The sequence below is a fragment of the Trichoderma breve genome, chromosome 2 (genome assembly GCF_028502605.1).
Source record: "Trichoderma breve strain T069 chromosome 2, whole genome shotgun sequence".
NCBI classification, from domain to species: Eukaryota; Fungi; Ascomycota; class Sordariomycetes; order Hypocreales; family Hypocreaceae; genus Trichoderma; species Trichoderma breve.
Window position 1 is genome coordinate 942,122 of NC_079233.1, and position 16,663 is coordinate 958,784.

The 16,663-nt window shown below is 52.6% G+C and overlaps 4 protein-coding genes across 4 annotated transcripts; 2 read left to right on the forward strand and 2 right to left on the reverse strand.

The window, feature by feature from the left end:
• Positions 1-4,823: 4,823 nt before the first annotated feature.
• Positions 4,824-7,018, forward strand: T069G_02545 (uncharacterized protein; the record flags this gene model as incomplete). The annotated part of the gene is made up of 2 exons (XM_056169755.1): positions 4,824-5,428; positions 5,509-7,018. 2 exons carry the CDS (start codon positions 4,824-4,826, stop codon positions 7,016-7,018), a joined length of 2,115 nt encoding a protein of 704 aa, XP_056030647.1.
• Positions 7,019-7,684: 666 nt separating this feature from the next.
• T069G_02546 (cytochrome oxidase assembly protein domain-containing protein) lies at positions 7,685-9,165 on the reverse strand (the record flags this gene model as incomplete). Its single annotated transcript, XM_056169756.1, has 2 exons — positions 7,685-8,756; positions 8,834-9,165. 2 exons carry the CDS (start codon positions 9,163-9,165, stop codon positions 7,685-7,687), a joined length of 1,404 nt encoding a protein of 467 aa, XP_056030648.1.
• A 363-nt stretch (positions 9,166-9,528) lies between these two features.
• Positions 9,529-12,380, forward strand: T069G_02547 (utp14 protein domain-containing protein; the record flags this gene model as incomplete). The annotated part of the gene is made up of 4 exons (XM_056169757.1): positions 9,529-9,766; positions 9,827-9,984; positions 10,043-12,121; positions 12,198-12,380. 4 exons carry the CDS (start codon positions 9,529-9,531, stop codon positions 12,378-12,380), a joined length of 2,658 nt encoding a protein of 885 aa, XP_056030649.1.
• A 701-nt stretch (positions 12,381-13,081) lies between these two features.
• T069G_02548 (sodium/calcium exchanger protein domain-containing protein) lies at positions 13,082-14,706 on the reverse strand (the record flags this gene model as incomplete). The annotated part of the gene is made up of 5 exons (XM_056169758.1): positions 13,082-13,263; positions 13,321-13,840; positions 13,899-14,129; positions 14,183-14,394; positions 14,478-14,706. The coding sequence occupies 5 exons, from the start codon at positions 14,704-14,706 to the stop codon at positions 13,082-13,084; spliced, it is 1,374 nt and encodes a 457-aa protein (XP_056030650.1).
• Between the last annotated feature and the right edge of the window lie 1,957 nt (positions 14,707-16,663).

A 16,663-nucleotide genomic window follows, 5' to 3' on the forward strand; every position in this document is an offset into this window, starting at 1 on the left:
GCTGCATTCAACTTGGCCTGCATGAATAGCCGGATGGTGGTTGGCGCAGTCGACTTTGCGCCGGTTCCTGCGATGGAAGGCTGTTGGTAGGGCGTCGTATTCATTAATCCACGCATAATGCTATTATGTCCCGCAGGTGGGCGGCCTTCCTTTGCTCTTTTGACCGGCTCATTGAGCTTTTCTTGGCAGACTCTTGGAGGGACAGCTGCTTTCTACTTACCTAGCGCAAAGTAATTAACGTTAGCATGGCTATCAAGCCCTGTCGGAATTCGCTAGCATCATGTAGGTATAAATTACTGCAATATCAAACGGCCCTCGTCGGAATCACATGCTGCCGCCAGCAACCCAGGTATGCAGCAGTAGTACCTGGTAGATCACCCGAAGAGGCTCTTTGTACGCGGCTAAGCAAATTTCTTAGCTAAAATGAGGGTCCAACAAGGCCAACGGTCCTTTGTGTAACGGGGTCATCAAGCAGACCGGCCGGCGTAACTCAAAGGGAGCAATCGGCCTCGTGTTTGGAGCGCCAAAAGTGCCACGGTCCGGGGATCCGAGCCCACCAGGTCGAAAAAAAGACCAGCGCGGCAAGATGCGAAACGTTGCCGATTCGAGAAGGCCGGTTGGCATTCCTGTTTGCCCGCTAGAATGCACGCAACCACACTCGCGACCGGCAACAAGGGACCTAGCCAGGGGTAAGATCGCAGAGACTTCCATGGATCTTTGCCGGAAAGCTTAGTGTGTAATACGACTCTGCTGCTTCGTAGCGACAGCACGGCTTCGTCAGAGGTGGTATCCATTGCAGCGCCGTCCATGGAGGGTACTTAATTAGACGTATGTAATTTGCCTGCCTACCTAGCCGGCAGCCCTAATGTCTCGTGTGCCAGACTGTATTCCGCCTCGAGCTACTCCTTGCGGGAGGACGGAAATAGATCGACCCAGCTATGGGCGTATCGAGATGCGATCTCTACAAGAGATAGGGTGCTGAAATGGACGATTTTCAGTCGTACCACACCAAAACTAAAGCACACCCCTTGGCCATTAGCTCCAAGGTGCTAGTCAGCAACGCCATCGTCTACCGTTTCTTAGTATGCAGCGCGACACCAAGACAGCAATATCCGTCCATGCAAGGAGTAGTCCACGGCGTGGCAGTGAACGAAAGTGTTGCATCATAGAGGAGGTCATTGCTGTTGGAGAGTGGCCGTGTCTCCAAAGCATATCCAAGACAAAACTCATGCCTTCGGCGATTACGCACCCAATAGGCTCTCATGGCACTCCCCACAGGCGACTCTATTCCCCGGCTGAAATCAGCCGCAGTAATCTAGGAATTAAGAAACGGCTAAGCATAGCCAAGCTTTTCGAGACAATGTTTCAACGCCGGTCCACGGCAGCTTTCCCGGCGAGGTCTTATCTGCCGTCCAGGGAGGAACGTTTTTTTTTTTTAAACTCTTCTCCCCACCTCGTACCAAAGCATGGCAAAAGTAGGAGTCGTCGTAGTCGTCGTACGGAGTACAGCGTGCTCCATATAGCCAAGAGGAAGGCGGAAAGACTGCTGGGTGAAATTTCTTAGTCTTGGGGCTGCAAATTCTTCTGCAGTGGTCAGGGAGTCCGTGCAGGCACACTTCCCTCGGCTACAAGTATGCCAAGGTGCCGTCTTGGGACTGCTGCATACGAGCGTATGTACTGTAATACTACTCGTACGGAGTTGTTGTGCTGGCCGTGAGAACCCATGTTGATGAAGTCTCCACCGTCGCTGCGCTAATCGCACCAAGGGGCTTGGTCGGCTCTCACGTCAAGCTCTTTCCCACGAGACAAGAGCAGGGCAGTTGTTCTGTGATGCGCCACCCTGGCTTGTTCCGGCTCAGCATGGTCATGATCCTGCTAGAATGATAAGTCCACAGGGAACCACGAAGCGTTCTATCATAGGACGCTATGATTATATCAGACCTGCACTTCTCTACAGGGCACAAGGTCGTAAAATGCTAGTTGGACGAGAGATGACCGAAAAAGGTTGGGTCTGCGACAAGGGGACCCGTTGTCGTATGCCCATGCAGTAAAAGACCAGGCCAGACACGCAGTTAGGCCGTTGACGAACGGTCGAACAACGGCGGCGCGGAAGTGATATGACAGCTCCCGGAACAGACAAGGGGCAATGCTTTGATGACATGACAGGTGTGTGTGCTCCTTGGCCACCAGCCAGACCATCTGGCTCTTCTGGACACTCGTCTCATTCTCTGTCATAAACTTGTATCAACGGAGTAAGCGTCTGACTTTAGCTTAACCAAGGAGAATGGCTTCGCTTTGGCGTCAAACTTTGACCATAGCGTCCACCCCCTGGACGGCCTGGGTGATCTCCCGAAGTGACCCCCCTGAAGCCTCGGATCTTTTTAATCTGGCCTGTGTTTGGAGGACGAAGAGCACTCGAGTTTTGAATGCTACGAGCCCATTGCGCCATCGGTAGGAGGGTATTCTTGGGCATTGAATGTGACACTGAGACTTGCCATTCAAGATAAGAGGCTGTAAGCAATACATAGCCTGAAATAATAAAATAGCCAACAAGCCTTGATGGCATTCACACTTTCTCTCAACTTGCCTGAAATCACAAAGCACCCTGCTGCAACAGGAGAGCACGCTAGGCATCCGAGCCTTTCTCTGATGCCCACTCCGTTCATTGGCGGCGCTCAGCCGGTCTGGATCTTTTGCAATTCGGCCGGTGCGAAGTAGGGTGGCTGGCACGGGCGCAGGAGAGGTGGGATCGCGTGCAGTTTGGCTGCAAGAATGAAGCGATTGGATTCAAGAACGCCACGAGAAACAGCTGGCTGGCCATGCCCTTGGCTCTGGGCCAGATGGGACACGGCCTCTGAATGGCAGGTACGAGTACTCGGCCTCTGCTTGTAGGATCCGTCCACGTTACTCCTGAGATGGCTCCGATCGCTGCCACCCTTGCTGGCGAGTCTTGATCGAGTCCGTCTGGGCATCGTCTAGTCTGTTGCGGCCGGCTGCCCGATGTCTTGTCGTGTTGTTTCTGTGCTCCTGCGCTCCTGTTCTGTACCGTACCTGTACATGTAAGAGGCACGAGTAAGGTGGTATTCGTACTGTAGGTATGGAGTTCGGAGCACCGAGTATGTACAGCAGGTCCAGTCCTCAGCTGCTGATAGCTGCTGGCCGATCAAGCTCCATTCATGTTGCCAAGGCATCTGGGCAGTGCATACCCGTGGGCTGTAAGGTAGTAACAAGGTCAATCAATCCAATGGCTTGGACCTGAGAGGACAGACGCAGACGCTGATGAAGCTCCATCACAAGAGTCTCCATCGACTCATGATGTAAGTTACTCCGTACACGAACAGAACAGCAGGGCCGGAATGATTCCCTGGGCAAGAGTGGGCAGGCACCATGACAATCTCCTGCGAGCCTCCTTCCTCCAGCGGCGCCCCATTACGAGTACCTACATGTACATGTATCCGGACGGAGCACAGCGCAGGTCGCAGGTCGCAGACGGCCAATACTCCGTTGCTCCTGCATCCTACCGACGCTACTGCTGGCGTAGGAGCCTCTAAAACATCGACTACAGGTAATAGTAAGGTGGCATGTACCCGTACTTGTGCTCCGTGCTGTACCCCGTACCTTCATGGCGCTCACTCGTAGGTACTCTGCAGCTGATTATCTGCTGGTGGTGGACTCGAGGATGAGGAGGCCCGGAGGATGAGTACAGCTCATGGAGGCAGTAGCCCGTAGGAGGTACATGCACCCGACCTCAATCTTTGCTCTGCCAAGTGCGGCATCCTCAATTGTTCCCCCCAGGCTCTCATACATGTAGGTACATGTACCGACACGTGCCTGGGCTGGATGTCTCTTTCAGCCTGGAAAGTCCGACCTCATAGTCTCGTGGATGCCCGACTCAGCTTCCTCACAACTCAAACCCGGCTTCGGCGGCTGGGCTGGCCTGACCGAACAACTGAACAACTCACTGGCAGCCCTGGCCACCGCCAGCAAACCGCGGTCACGATCGGCACGCCTGTCTCCCACTATCCGCACCACCAGTGGACGGTCTCTCGGCGACGCTGACAGCTGGAGCACTAATCTGGGGGGCCGGGTTCTGGCGCTGCGCCGGACAGGGGGCAAAGCGGCCACACTGGCGCCTAGCGGTGGGCTGCTACTGTACAGCGAGTGCCAGCGCCTGAGCTGCCCGCTATGAGCCGCCTGTAGCGCCTGGGCCCGGTGCGGTGGGGAGCCCTGGAGGGGGGGGGGGGGGGTCGATGTTCCTTTTCCACTTCTCCCATGGAAGCGTCCCGTTCGAGGTCCCACCCCTGAGCCGGCTCACCACCTAAAAAAAATAATTAAAGGTTTCCCACGGCTTCTCCTGACTTTGAGCTTTGTCACGAGGGGAATTGAGTGAGCTGTTTCTGGGCTGTCCGTCGTCGAGAGGTCTTGTTCTGCTTCTTGTTCTGCTTCTGCATTGGCGTTTCCCTGTCCACTTCCACGCTGCTCTGAGTTGAATAAGCAGCCTTGACGTTTGTGAACCGCCTCCCCCTTGAGGGCATTTGCTACCCACGCTCGTTTTCCAAATCCGCCCCTGGTCCTTTATACGCTCCTTATGATCTTCACAGGTCCTGCTCCACGAAAGGAGCTGTTGGCTTTGGTCGTCTTCCATCAAATTACCTTCTCTCTGCCTGTTTCGTAGCGCCAGAACCAGAACGATATCCCCCCTCCTCTCCTCTAGCCGGCCGATCGATCGCTTCTGCCGACGAAAGAAAGAAAACCAACATATCCTACTTTTCACCGCCGTCTCTTCCCTCGTGGCACACCCTCTCTTCTAGAAATTGCAAGCAATGTCTGAAACGCCGGTGCCCAATGCCGAGGGCAACCAGCCCAAGGCTGTAAAGGACAAAAACTGCGAGTACTGTGGCCAGGCCTTCACCTCGTCTTCCCTCGGCCGACATCTTGATCTCTATATCAAGGACAAGAACCCCAAGCCCCCGGATGGTATTCACGATGTTGATGCTATCCGGAAGCTCCGTGGCAACATCACTCGACGTCAGCCTCGAGGCTCCCTTGGTGCTCGAAGAGACAACTCCACCCCCGCGGGTACCCCGAAACCAACGGCTAGGAAAGTATCGCCTGGGCAAGAGTCAGATAGCTTCAAACCTTCTGCCATACCCAAAGAGGGCCTATACGCTATTGGACCCGTCAAGTACTCTTATACTACTCCATGGGAGGCCACTGGCGTTATAAATGATATTCCAGGCAAGAATGCCTGGGATGGCAATGCCCCTCAAGATACCAACAAGCGTCCCGGGGTATCAAGGAACGCTAGCAAGCAGATGGCCCAAAAAGCTCAGTTCGATATCAAACAAAAGCTTGCAGACTCTATGGACACTGCTAGAGCCGCAGAGCTGGCTCTCAGAGAACTGCTGAGCTCATGGCGGGCGGCAAAGTAAGTCATCTTGTCTCTTCAGGGCTTCGTCAAGAACTGGTGTTCGCCATAGGGGCCGGGATCGACTAACAACAAACCAGACAGCAGATTGATGGTAATTCGACACCTTTCGACTTCGATCCTCTTGCTCTGGATTTTCCAGCTCTTACTTTGCAGTGTCTTCAGCCACCGCCAACCTTGTTCTCTTCGACTCAGCACGCTACCTCGACATCCTGGGCTATACAGTGGCCGTCCCAACGCGAGTATGAGGCGCTTCAGGCCTACTTCCTGGAGGAATTCAAGGCATGGAAAATTACATGCGCTTCGGCTACGACCACGGTGATGGAGGAGATGGCGTATCCCCCAACTGGGGGCCCGTATAGAGACGTGAGAGAGGCCGTAAAGAAGGCTGAGAGAGCTGCTGAAAATCTTGAGCTGCATGTCAACGAACACCTGAAATCTGCGTATGCAGTTTGGGAGAGTTTGCCCAGCCAGCGGAAAAGTGAACTTTGGCTTCTTGAGCTGGCACGTGGAGTGGGTCGCAAGCATAAGGAAATGGAGAAGATGAAAGAGCAGCATCATAAGCTCAAGCAGGAAAACGCCAACCTCAAATCACACATCGACCAGCTCAACCGACTGCAGCAGCCGAGAGAGTTCAAGGTGCTCTCACCCTCCACCATTCCTCTAGAACGAGACGTTCTTGCGTACGCCTATGAGCAGGCCGTCACGGGGACCAAGCTTGTTGGTTTCGAGCTCGAAGATCGGCATCTGGACCTGAATACCCTTGTAGCAAAGTCAATAGACCGATGGAAGAATATGATTGTGTCGAGTCGTGTTACCGCTACAGGGATGACCGCACAGCGGCCTCTGGACCAGACAGCGGCCCAGACTCCTGCTGTGGCAAACCAAAACAGTCCGTCAGAACCCCCAAGCGCCGTGCAAACACCACAGTTGACGCAGCCGCCGCCTCCACAGCAGCAGCAGCAGCTCGACAAAAGGCTCTCGACCGCAAGCACGAATGGTCCAGCCAGTGAGCAAAGCGCTTCGTCTACGACCAACACAGGCCCGCCGTCGATCGAAGAAACCAGCGATCAAGATGCCGATGCCGAGATGGAAGACGACGATAGCTTTGTTATGATGAGTCAATCACCTATCAAGCCATCGCACCCACCCATACAGCAGCAGGCGCAGCTTGATGTTTCTCGGACTCGTGGTCCCATGGCCCAGCAGCAGCAACAACAACAACAGCAGCAGGTCCAGCAGGTGCAACAGGTGCAACAGGTGCAACAGGTGCAACAGCAGGTCCAGCAACAAGTCCAACAGCAAGTTCAGCAGCAAGTTGTTCAGCAAGTCCAACAACAGGTCCAGCAGCAGGTCCAACAACAAGTGCAACAACAACAGGCTCAGCAGCAACAGGCACAGCAACGTAACACAGCAGATATGCGTTACATGATGCAAAATGGAGCTGGCAGCCCTGCAAGCAGAGCGGCCATGGCCATGAACCGTGCCATGCCCAACATGAACATGGCGGCAATGCAAGCCAACGCCATGCATGGCGCAGACATCACCATGGCGATGCAAGGGGTACGTGGTGACATGTACTTGGAATAATAATGTCGATGAAAAAAAAACATATATCGGAAGAGGGCGTATTTCGGACGGTTTTAATAGAAGGAACGTCTCATTTTATATAAACGGTTGTACACTGGCCATCATGGTTACCGGCATTCATTTTCGAGCGACGGCCTCATTACAAAAGAATCTTTTCACTTTTTTTTTTCTTTTCTTTTCATGCAATATAACAAATCTCACGATTATTTCAACAAAAAAGGAACAATCAGCATTTTCTGTGCGCCTTCATGATGTGTTAATATAGAAACCGCAGCATTTGGGCCGGATAAAGAAGCATATAGACTGGCGGAGGAAATGGATTAGGGGATTGGGAGAATGTCGAATTTTATCTTTTCATTGTTTTTGCTTTTGGTTTGTCTGTAGAATGGGATAAGGCTGAAGAAGAAAGAGGGGTCGAATATTTTGTGAAACTATCTCTATTGGGCATTGCTGACTAGAAATCGAAAGTAAGGAGTAGGCGTCAATAGATGGAATTTATATGCATTTTTATTTTTAAATAGAATCCTTTTTTCCTTGTCTCGCCCTCTATATATGTCTTGAGTTGAGTTTTTATACATGATTTTCTGTCGGGATCTGTCCCTGGCAATTGTTCCTCCGTGTAGCGTAATAGTACATCATCTAGTTTATACAGAGAAGCGGCTCGCTTCATGGCTTAATCTGCTTCAGCTTCTTCTCAATCATCCGCACCGTCGACTTTGGGATGTGTAGTCGGTGAGCGAGCACCAATGCGCCAGTGAGAACAGCAAGGCTGCCAGCCTGGTGAGTGGCCGCCAAGTGTGTGGGAACCATGTAGATGAGGGTGGAGATACCGAGGGCCGCTTGCATGGTGACGAGATGGACGAGGCCGGTAGTGCCCTTCTTTGCGTTCTTGGGGAGCGCGGCAGCGACCTTTCCGGTGCGGGCGTATGCGAAGAGAGCTAGGATTGTGCAAAAGGTCGTGATGGCCATGATTCGGTGGTCAAGCTGGACGGTGCTGGGGTTTTCGAGCATGTTGCGCCACCACAGGTCAGAGCCGTCTTCCTTGCGGGAGTAGAACTTGTCCCACAGCTCAGACTTTGGCGGGGTGAAGCCGAGGCCCATCTTGGGGAACTCGTTGTAGATGAGGCCGGCGTCGAGACCGGCAACCAGGCCACCAGACATGGCAGTGAGGAAAACGAGGCCGGTGACGCCAAGAACTGAGCGTCTGAAAGTCTTGAGGGCGGGGTTCTTGATGGCGTTGATGACAGCGGAGGCGGCAGCAGGGTCGGCGAGCAGACGACGGGTGCGGAGGATAGTCAGGCCAGACATGAGCATCCAGGAATAGCAGACAAAGGCGGTAGCCAAGTGAGTAGTCAATCGGTACTGGGAGACACGCGGGTGGGAGCCAGGAGCAAAGAGATCGTCCTTGAGACCAGACTTGACCATCCACCAGCCAATGAAGCCCTGGAAACCAATCAAGCTAGAAATACCGAGGAGGTTGGCGGCCATTCTGGGGGAGACTCGGCGGCGCGCGACAAAGTACAGCGAGGGGAGGACAAACGACATGCCGATGAAGCGACCCCAGAGGCGATGGGTCCATTCCATGAAGTAAATCTTCTTGAACTCCTCCAGCGTCATGTGAGGGTTGAGCAGCTGGAATTCCGGGGACGCACGGTATTTTTCGAATTCAGACTCCCAGTCGGCAAGCGACATGGGAGGCAAAGAGCCGGTGACGGGTCTCCATTCCGTTATGCTGAGTCTATATACAGGATATCTGGTTAGCGACTGCCTCTTTCATTGCTTCTCTTGCTCATCCGAAGCGAAGTGAAATCGTACCCAGACTCGGTCAATCTTGTTAGTCCACCCCAGACGACGATGCCAAAGCAGCTGGCGGCACTGCCAATGAGCCAATATGCGACGGCCTTTGAGGTGGTTTTCTTAGGAAACGCCTTTGAAGCCTTGGCTTGCACCTGGGATGCCACAGCTGAAGCATTTTGGGCCGCCAGACTTTCCAATGGCTTCGCATCGGCATATCCTCGTGATCGTACGATATTCAGAATTGTCGAGGGAGAGCGTCTGGGCGCCTGTCGAAGGCATTGGTTGCAGACAAAGAACCTCGAGGGCATCTGGAGGGCAGCCCTCCGAAGCCCAGCTGCAAAGACGGCCATTTTGTGCTTCTTTTGCGCAATAGCGCTCAATGTGAAGACGAAAAGGCGCTGGATCGCACGATTATTTCGGGAATCTGAATTATAGCATGTCGTCGGAGCTTACAGAGCGCCGAGGCGGGCGGGCCACAGCGGAGTCGGGAAAGAATTAGAGGGGCGCTGATAGGTGGGATGCCGCCGGGGGTCCCCGCCAAACTACTCTCACCGCCAATTTTTTCACACGGCAGAAAAAAACGTAAGGCAAAGTTGAGCAGCAGCAAAAAAAAGAGAAGGAAAAAAGCTTGAGAGAGAGGCACTTGGACAGCTTGGCGTCGCAAAACACCTGGCAACAACGCCCTCTAATTTACGAATACAGAGCCTGTGAAGATGCCGGGTCGACAGGCTCATGGACGGCCGCTGCTAAGCCAGCCAAAGGCCAAGTCTGGCCCCAAGAAGTCCAAGTCGAGGGCGCAGACGAATGCGCTGAACGCCTTCAACATTGCGCAGGAGAGATTCCCCACAAAGGAGAAGAAGACGCCACGAGCACGAGAATTGGATGCCGAAATTGAGAAAAAGCATGCGCGAGAGGAAGAGGACGAAGATGAGGAGGACGAAGAAGAAGAAGGTCCCAAGCGGAAGAAGATCAAGGCTCCCCAGCGCAGTGCGGCAGCTGGTGGCGATGTAGAATTTGGCAGCGACAGCGAAGGAAATGAGTGGCAGCTTGGTGGAATGGCAGACGACGACGAAGATTCCGAAATTGAGAGTGACGATGCGTTTGGCGACAGCGACAATGAAATGTTTCAGGGCTACGCCTTCCGCGGTTCCAAGACTGGCCAACGAAAGGTGAGAACTTGCAATTGGTAAAAATACTGATCCACGGTGCTAACCGGCAGAAATTTAGGACGATGACTCAGAAGACTCTGACGATAGCAATGACGATCAAGGAGAAACTCTTGGCGAAGAGGCTATTGATCTGGCAACGGCTCTGGATCAGTTCGAGGAAGAATCTGAAGAAGAAGAGCCAGAAGGCGAAGAAGGCTCCGAAGAGGAAGATTCAGAAGACGAAGAGGATTCTGATGAGTCGGATGGCTCTGAGGATGTTGATGACAGCGACGAGGAGGCCGATCCCGAGAGATTGAAAGAGCTCAAAGGCCTGATATCTGGCTTTGGTGGCGAGGAAGATGACGACGAGAACAGCGCGCCAGTCTCCAAGAACCAGAAGATTGATCTTGGTGACCTCGGACTCTCTGGATTGAACGACCCTTTTATGAAGCAGTCAGTAAAGCTCCTGAAGAAGGAATCGAAGGAAACACGGCCCGGAGCGTCAAAGAAGCTAGATGTGCCGCTATCAAGAAGAGAACAGGGCCGTATCGACCGAGCAGCTGCCTACGAAAAGACCAACGAGACACTTAACCGATGGACGGAGACCGTTAAACAGAACCGCAGAGCCGAACACCTGATATTCCCTCTTCCTGAGAATTCCGAATCAGCTGGCCTCGATCGAACAGAGCTTCAACCTCTCACGCTGAAGAGTGCTGCCAACGAGCTGGAATCTACAATCATGGGCATCATGGAAGAGAGCGGTCTATCTTTGGAAAAGGAGAAGAAGCCCAAGAAGCAGGAATTCGATGAGGAGGGCAACCTGCTTACTCGGAAGCAGGTTCTGGAAAGGAAGCGTCTCGAGCGTGAGATCAATTCCAGAGAAGCAAAGCGCGCCAAGCGTATCAAGAAGATCAAGAGCAAGGCCTATCACAGAGTGCACAGAAAACAAAGGGAGCGCGACGAGATGGCTACCAAGGAAGCCATGGCCGAGGCTGGTGAAATCGATTCGGAAGAGGAGAGGGAAGCTCAGGACCGTCGTCGTGCTCTGGAGCGAGTAGGCCAGCGGCACAAGGACAGCAAGTGGGCCAAGATGGGATCCAAGGCGAAGCGTGCCGTTTGGGACGACGATTTCCGATCTGGTTTGACGGAGATGGCTCGCAAGGACGAGGAGTTGCGTCAAAGAAAAGAGGGCAAGGGCTCAAGGGGAGCAGGAGATGATTCGGATGACACCAGCAGCTCTGGATCTGATGACGATGACAACGATGACTTGCGGCGACAGCTGGATGAACTCGAAGAAGAGGACGACGAACCCCAGTCGAGGCTGATGAAGATGAAGTTTATGCAAAAGGCAGAAGCAGCGAAGAAGAAGGCAAACGACGACCTCATCAAGGAAATCCGCAGAGAGCTAGACGGAGAAGAAGCCCAAGTCTCTGACGAGGAAGAAAAGGGAGGCGAGATTGGACGAAGGCAGTACGGCAACGGGGCGGCCAACCCGTTCTCCATGCCGCAGAACATTTCAGCCCGAGAAGCCAAGAGGAACCGCGTCAAGGACTCTAGGGAAGAGGAGCAAGATGTGAGCTTCGCAAATGGCGATGGTGCCCCTCACATTACAAACGGCTCGGTGAACCACGCCTGGTCAACGCCTGCTGAAGCAACGACTTCCATCGCGGGAGCTTGGTCTCAGGGCGACTCGCGCAGAAAGAAGACTTCGTCAGCACGCGCCGACGACCTCGACCTCAACGCCAACATCCTCACCGCTTCTCAACCTAAACCGAAATCCAAGCCAGCCAAGAAGTCGCAACCTCAAGCCCAAGATGACTCCGACGACACCTCCTCCGAATCCGAGTCCGACGCCGAGTCAGAGAACCGCCTTCCTCTCGCCATCCGCGACAAGGCCCTCGTAGCACGAGCCTTTGCAGGCGAAGACGTCGTCGCCGAGTTCCAGCGCGAAAAGGACGAAATCGCCGAAGAGGACGACGACAAGGTCATTGACAACACGCTCCCCGGCTGGGGCTCCTGGGTCGGCGAGGGCATCAGCGCCCGCGAGAAGAAGAGGCACCAGGGCCGCTTCCTGACAAAGGTCGAGGGCATCAAGAAGAAGGATCGCAAGGACGCCAAGCTGGATAAAGTAATCATTAACGAAAAGCGCATCAAAAAGGTTCGTCTTACCACCCCTATCCCCCTTGTTTTCTCAATATTTTGCTACGGAAAAGCTAACTCTCTCTCTCTAACAGAACGACCGCTATCTCGCATCCCAGCTTCCCTTCCCATTCGAGTCGAGACAGCAGTACGAGCGGGCTTTGCGTCTGCCTGTTGGCCCCGAATGGATGACAAAGGAGACGTTCCAGGACAACACGAAGCCGAGAGTGATCATGAAGCAGGGCATTATTACGCCCATGTCGAAGCCTTCTGCATAGATTTTTTTGTTTTCTTAATGCTGTCAGAATGGAAAATAGACTTACTCGGATGATGGACCTTTTCTTTTCTTTCACAATGTATACACCATTCAGGTTTGATTTTCATAGGGCCTAGATACATCCCGGTTGTCAAAAGTCATTTCCTATGGAATGTTCATAGCTCTTCTGTTGGAAATATCACGGCAGAGGTTAGGTGCGAAAGTTTTGTTACTTTTTCACAGGTATCATTAGAATTATCAATACAAACACGATATAACGCCATCATTTTGCCCGTTTGGTTCCCCATAAATCGCGAGAGAAAAAGGAAATAAGCAAAAGAAAAAAACACAAGAAAAGGCAAAGTGACCACCGCTACCTTGGGGCACACATTTTGTTCCGATGCATCTAGCAATATTCTCTGATCCTCAGCCGTCCTTTGCAATGATGTCAAATTCGCAATCCTTAGAATTCAGTGCAACACGTAAAAGTAATAGTACAGAGGTAGGAAAGTGGCTGGTATAGCCAGGAGTAATCTCGATTCGAGGGTTTTTGTTGCAGTAAACAAGTCCCGCGTTCGTCCATAACATAAGAAATGGATGCTATTCAGGTATTCATAGCGTCAATGGCTATGTTTGTAGTTCAATGGTCGAAAGAATGCCATATTCGACCAAGGGTAGTAGATATCGACTCGTGAAAGAGTCGTCGAGATGATTTGGCAGTCCTTAGTTGCTGCCGCTGATAAGATCTGTTGCCTTGTCCAAAAAGTCGCCTGGCGTAGCGAAGAAAGCAACGGCAATGATGATGTAGAGGCCGAGAAGCATGGCGCCTTCGAGGTAGTTCGATTTGCCGTCTTGAACGGTATAGGTGACAACCAAAACGGACACGGCGAATGCAACAGTCTCGACTATACCATGATTAGCTTTCTTCAAGGCAACTTCTTTACACACGGGGTATAACTCACAAGTCTCAAAGTGGAGCGTCATGTCACGTCCAATAATCCATCCGACAATAACGAGGAATGGGGTGACACCCAACGCAATCTGAATGCTGGAGCCAATTGCTACACCCATGGCCAAGTCCATCTTGTTGCGAAGGGCGACGACCACGGCAGTGACATGTTCCGCAGCATTTCCAACAATGGGAATCAGGATTAAACCGATGAATGCTTTGCTGATATTTGCGCTTTCGACAAGGTCATCGATGCTTCCGACCAAGTAATCGGCACAGATGGCGACCAAAATAGTAACGACGACGAGGACTGCGGTAGCAGCAATAGGACCCAGAGTGGGCTCTTCGGGCTCCTCACCGTCGGCAGTGAGAGGGTCTTCGGGGTCGAAAAGGTTGCTGTGCGTTCGAAGCTGGAAAATGAGATACATGGCGTAAAGAACCAGCAGAATGATGGCAGTGCCGCGGGAAAGAACCAGAATGCTGCGGTCCTTGTCGCCGATATCAGTGTTCTTCTGGTCGAGGACGCCGTACAGCTACAGGAGGATGTCAGACAAAGCTCGTATTACCAACATGTGACAGGGGAAAACATACCGCAGCGGGAATTACCAGGGAAGCAGAGGAGAGGGCCATGAGGGAGCAGGTAGTCTGCGCAACGGCGGCTGAGAAAGTCTGCTCCGTACCAGCTCCCGTCGAACCACGGTGTCGAAGACCTCCAAACAAAAAGCACATTCCCATGACCAGCAGCAAGTTTGAAAGAATGGATCCGAGCATGGAGGATTGCACAACCTCAATCTGGTTCTCACGAAGAGCCACAATGCTGACCTGCAAACAGTCAGTACCTACCGAAAGATGGGGAAATATTGCACGCAACGTACAATCAACTCAACAGCGTTTCCAAAAGTAGCGTTCAGCAGCCCACCCAGAGCCTCGCCAAGCTTGAGAGATATTTCCTCAGTCGCAAAGGACAAGACGGCAGCAAGCGGGATAATGGCGAAGAAGTTGATGGTAAAAACGGCGGTTGAGTTCCAGCCGAGGCGGCCAGCAACGATACCAATGGGGACCATAATGAGCAGGAAGTTGACATAGTCTAAATTGTGAAGAAGCAAGAATATCAGTATACGGCTATTTGCCAAATAGCGGGCGGATTTGCTATTCTCGCGCAAAACTTACTGCTGAGGAGAGTCACCTTGGTGACATGCCAAGTGTAGGCAAGGCTGCGGACGACGAAGTTGTCGCTGTCATTGCCCGGCGTGTGCTTCGAATCGAAGAAGAATTGGAAGGCCGCAGAGCGCTCGCGGTGAACATCACCCAGAATGTGGTTCTGGTTGCCATTGGAGCTCTCGCCGTTGAGGCCATTGAGGAGCGGCGTGCGCTCGTTGTTGTTTGGTTTGTAGCTCATTGTGCGCCGAATGCTTCTCGTCCAATTTAAGTTAACTGTAGTCGACGATACCAATTGAATGTGGTCAGTTTACGGGAGATGGCAACGAGCGAGATCGGTTGTTAAAAGAGAGAAAGCGAAAGGCGGCGCAAAGACGAAAAAGAGAGTAGAAAGCAGCTGAGGATTGCACGAGAGAAGCAAGGGAGAGTTTGCTAGTTGGAGCTGTTCGCAGCAAAGGCAGCTGTGTCGTAGGAAGCGGGAGGATGAAGAAGAAGAAGAGGAGGAAGAGGATCAGCGATGGCAGCCACGATGCCAATTCCTACTGCCCATTGAAGGTTGCAATTATGGAGGCACTATTTGTGTGGTGCAGGATGGAGACACAGAGGGCGAGGCAGGGATAAAGTAATAAAAGTTCAAGGCGACGAGGCTGGGCAGGGTGGAGAGGGGAGAGAAATTGAGGTTTTAAGAGTTGCGCGTGGCGTTTTTGTTTGGTCCGGGGGCGTGGTATGTCACAGAGCTAGGGCGAAGGAAAAAGAACAAAGGGAGATTTGATTTGATATGAGTCGCAGGAAAGCACTGGATCGGATCGCACGCCTGATAGAACAAAGAGAAAGACAGCAAGGATGTCACTTACACAGGCCCCAGACCATGGCTGGAAGCTCCGGAATAGCCACAGGATACGGGGGAAGCGAATTTACCCGGACACGGCGGGAATATCGAGAGCAATCGGGGGTATTTTGGGTCACAGTACAACGTACAACCCTTTGTTGGAATCTCGGTTGAAGCCGCGGTCGAGTCGGTCGAAGGCGAATCGAGAGAGATGGAGGGAAAAAGAAGAGCGAGTGACCGCGATGTTCAACGAATGGGTATGCCGGGGCCAAGGTTAGCGCGGGTCCACAGGGGTCCGGGTAGGTGCGTGTGAGAATTCGAGGTTCAAGGTTGCCAGGTACCGGTACCTTTTGATGCAATGCAATTGGGGTGTGGCTGAGGCCTGGAATACTGATAACTGCACTCGTAAGTGTCGAGGGGCTTGTGGGCGTCGGATGACTTGATTTTTGACGCTGCACTGTGACGATTGATTTGGTGATTACAGCATCCAGAGGACGATATGCTGTAACTGCAGGCGCAAGGCACGGATGTACGCAAATCTTGGCACGCGACTTGCCTTGCCGGGAGCTGGACTGGAGGCCTCCTTCCCCTCCAAGAACCAGAAGCCCCTCTTGCGCCAGCCTGCAGCTGCAGATTGTATGACAGCTATACCGCCCTTGGTTGACGTATGTCTACGTGCGCACAATGTACTCCGTATCTGCTTCACCGTAATTGTTTGTCTGGGGCATCTTGGCAGTCAGCTAGCACTGTAGTTCTGCAATGGTCTGGATCTCACTAGACAGACCGCAGCTACTGCACTGCACTGTGTAATGTGGTAATTGAACATTAAACCTTGAAAAAGGCCAATTCGCAACGCTGTTCCCGCCCCGGGCGCTTCCAGGCCTGGCGCAAGCATCGCATCAAAATCAAATCAATCCAATCAATCCAATCCGATATTAGCGCCTCCCGCTTCCCAAAACATGCGCATGGGATCCCCCTCCAAAATTACCCACAAAAAAGCTTCGCCAGTCTAAAAAAGCTTGTTGTGTGACGGAATGGAACTGTACAAAGAGCCAAGTAACTGCATGTCCCCCTCGCAGGGTGGAGAAGAAGCTAACGTAAAGCCGTCAATCCACGACGTCATGCACGATTCAGCAGCAACGCAACGCTTCTGTTTTTTTCTCTCTTTGTTCTGCGACAGGGCGGCAAAGGAACGGAGAATGCCGTCCTCTTGCTTTTTCATTCGCTCGCCCGAGGATCGGTACCCGCGCCTGTTTGTAAAAAAGGACGCAACGATTACCAAATGATAGCCCTACTGACCCATAACCTCGCGCCTCGGTCGGAGAAAAAGAAAAGAAAAAGAACAAAGAAAAAAAGGTACACACGTATT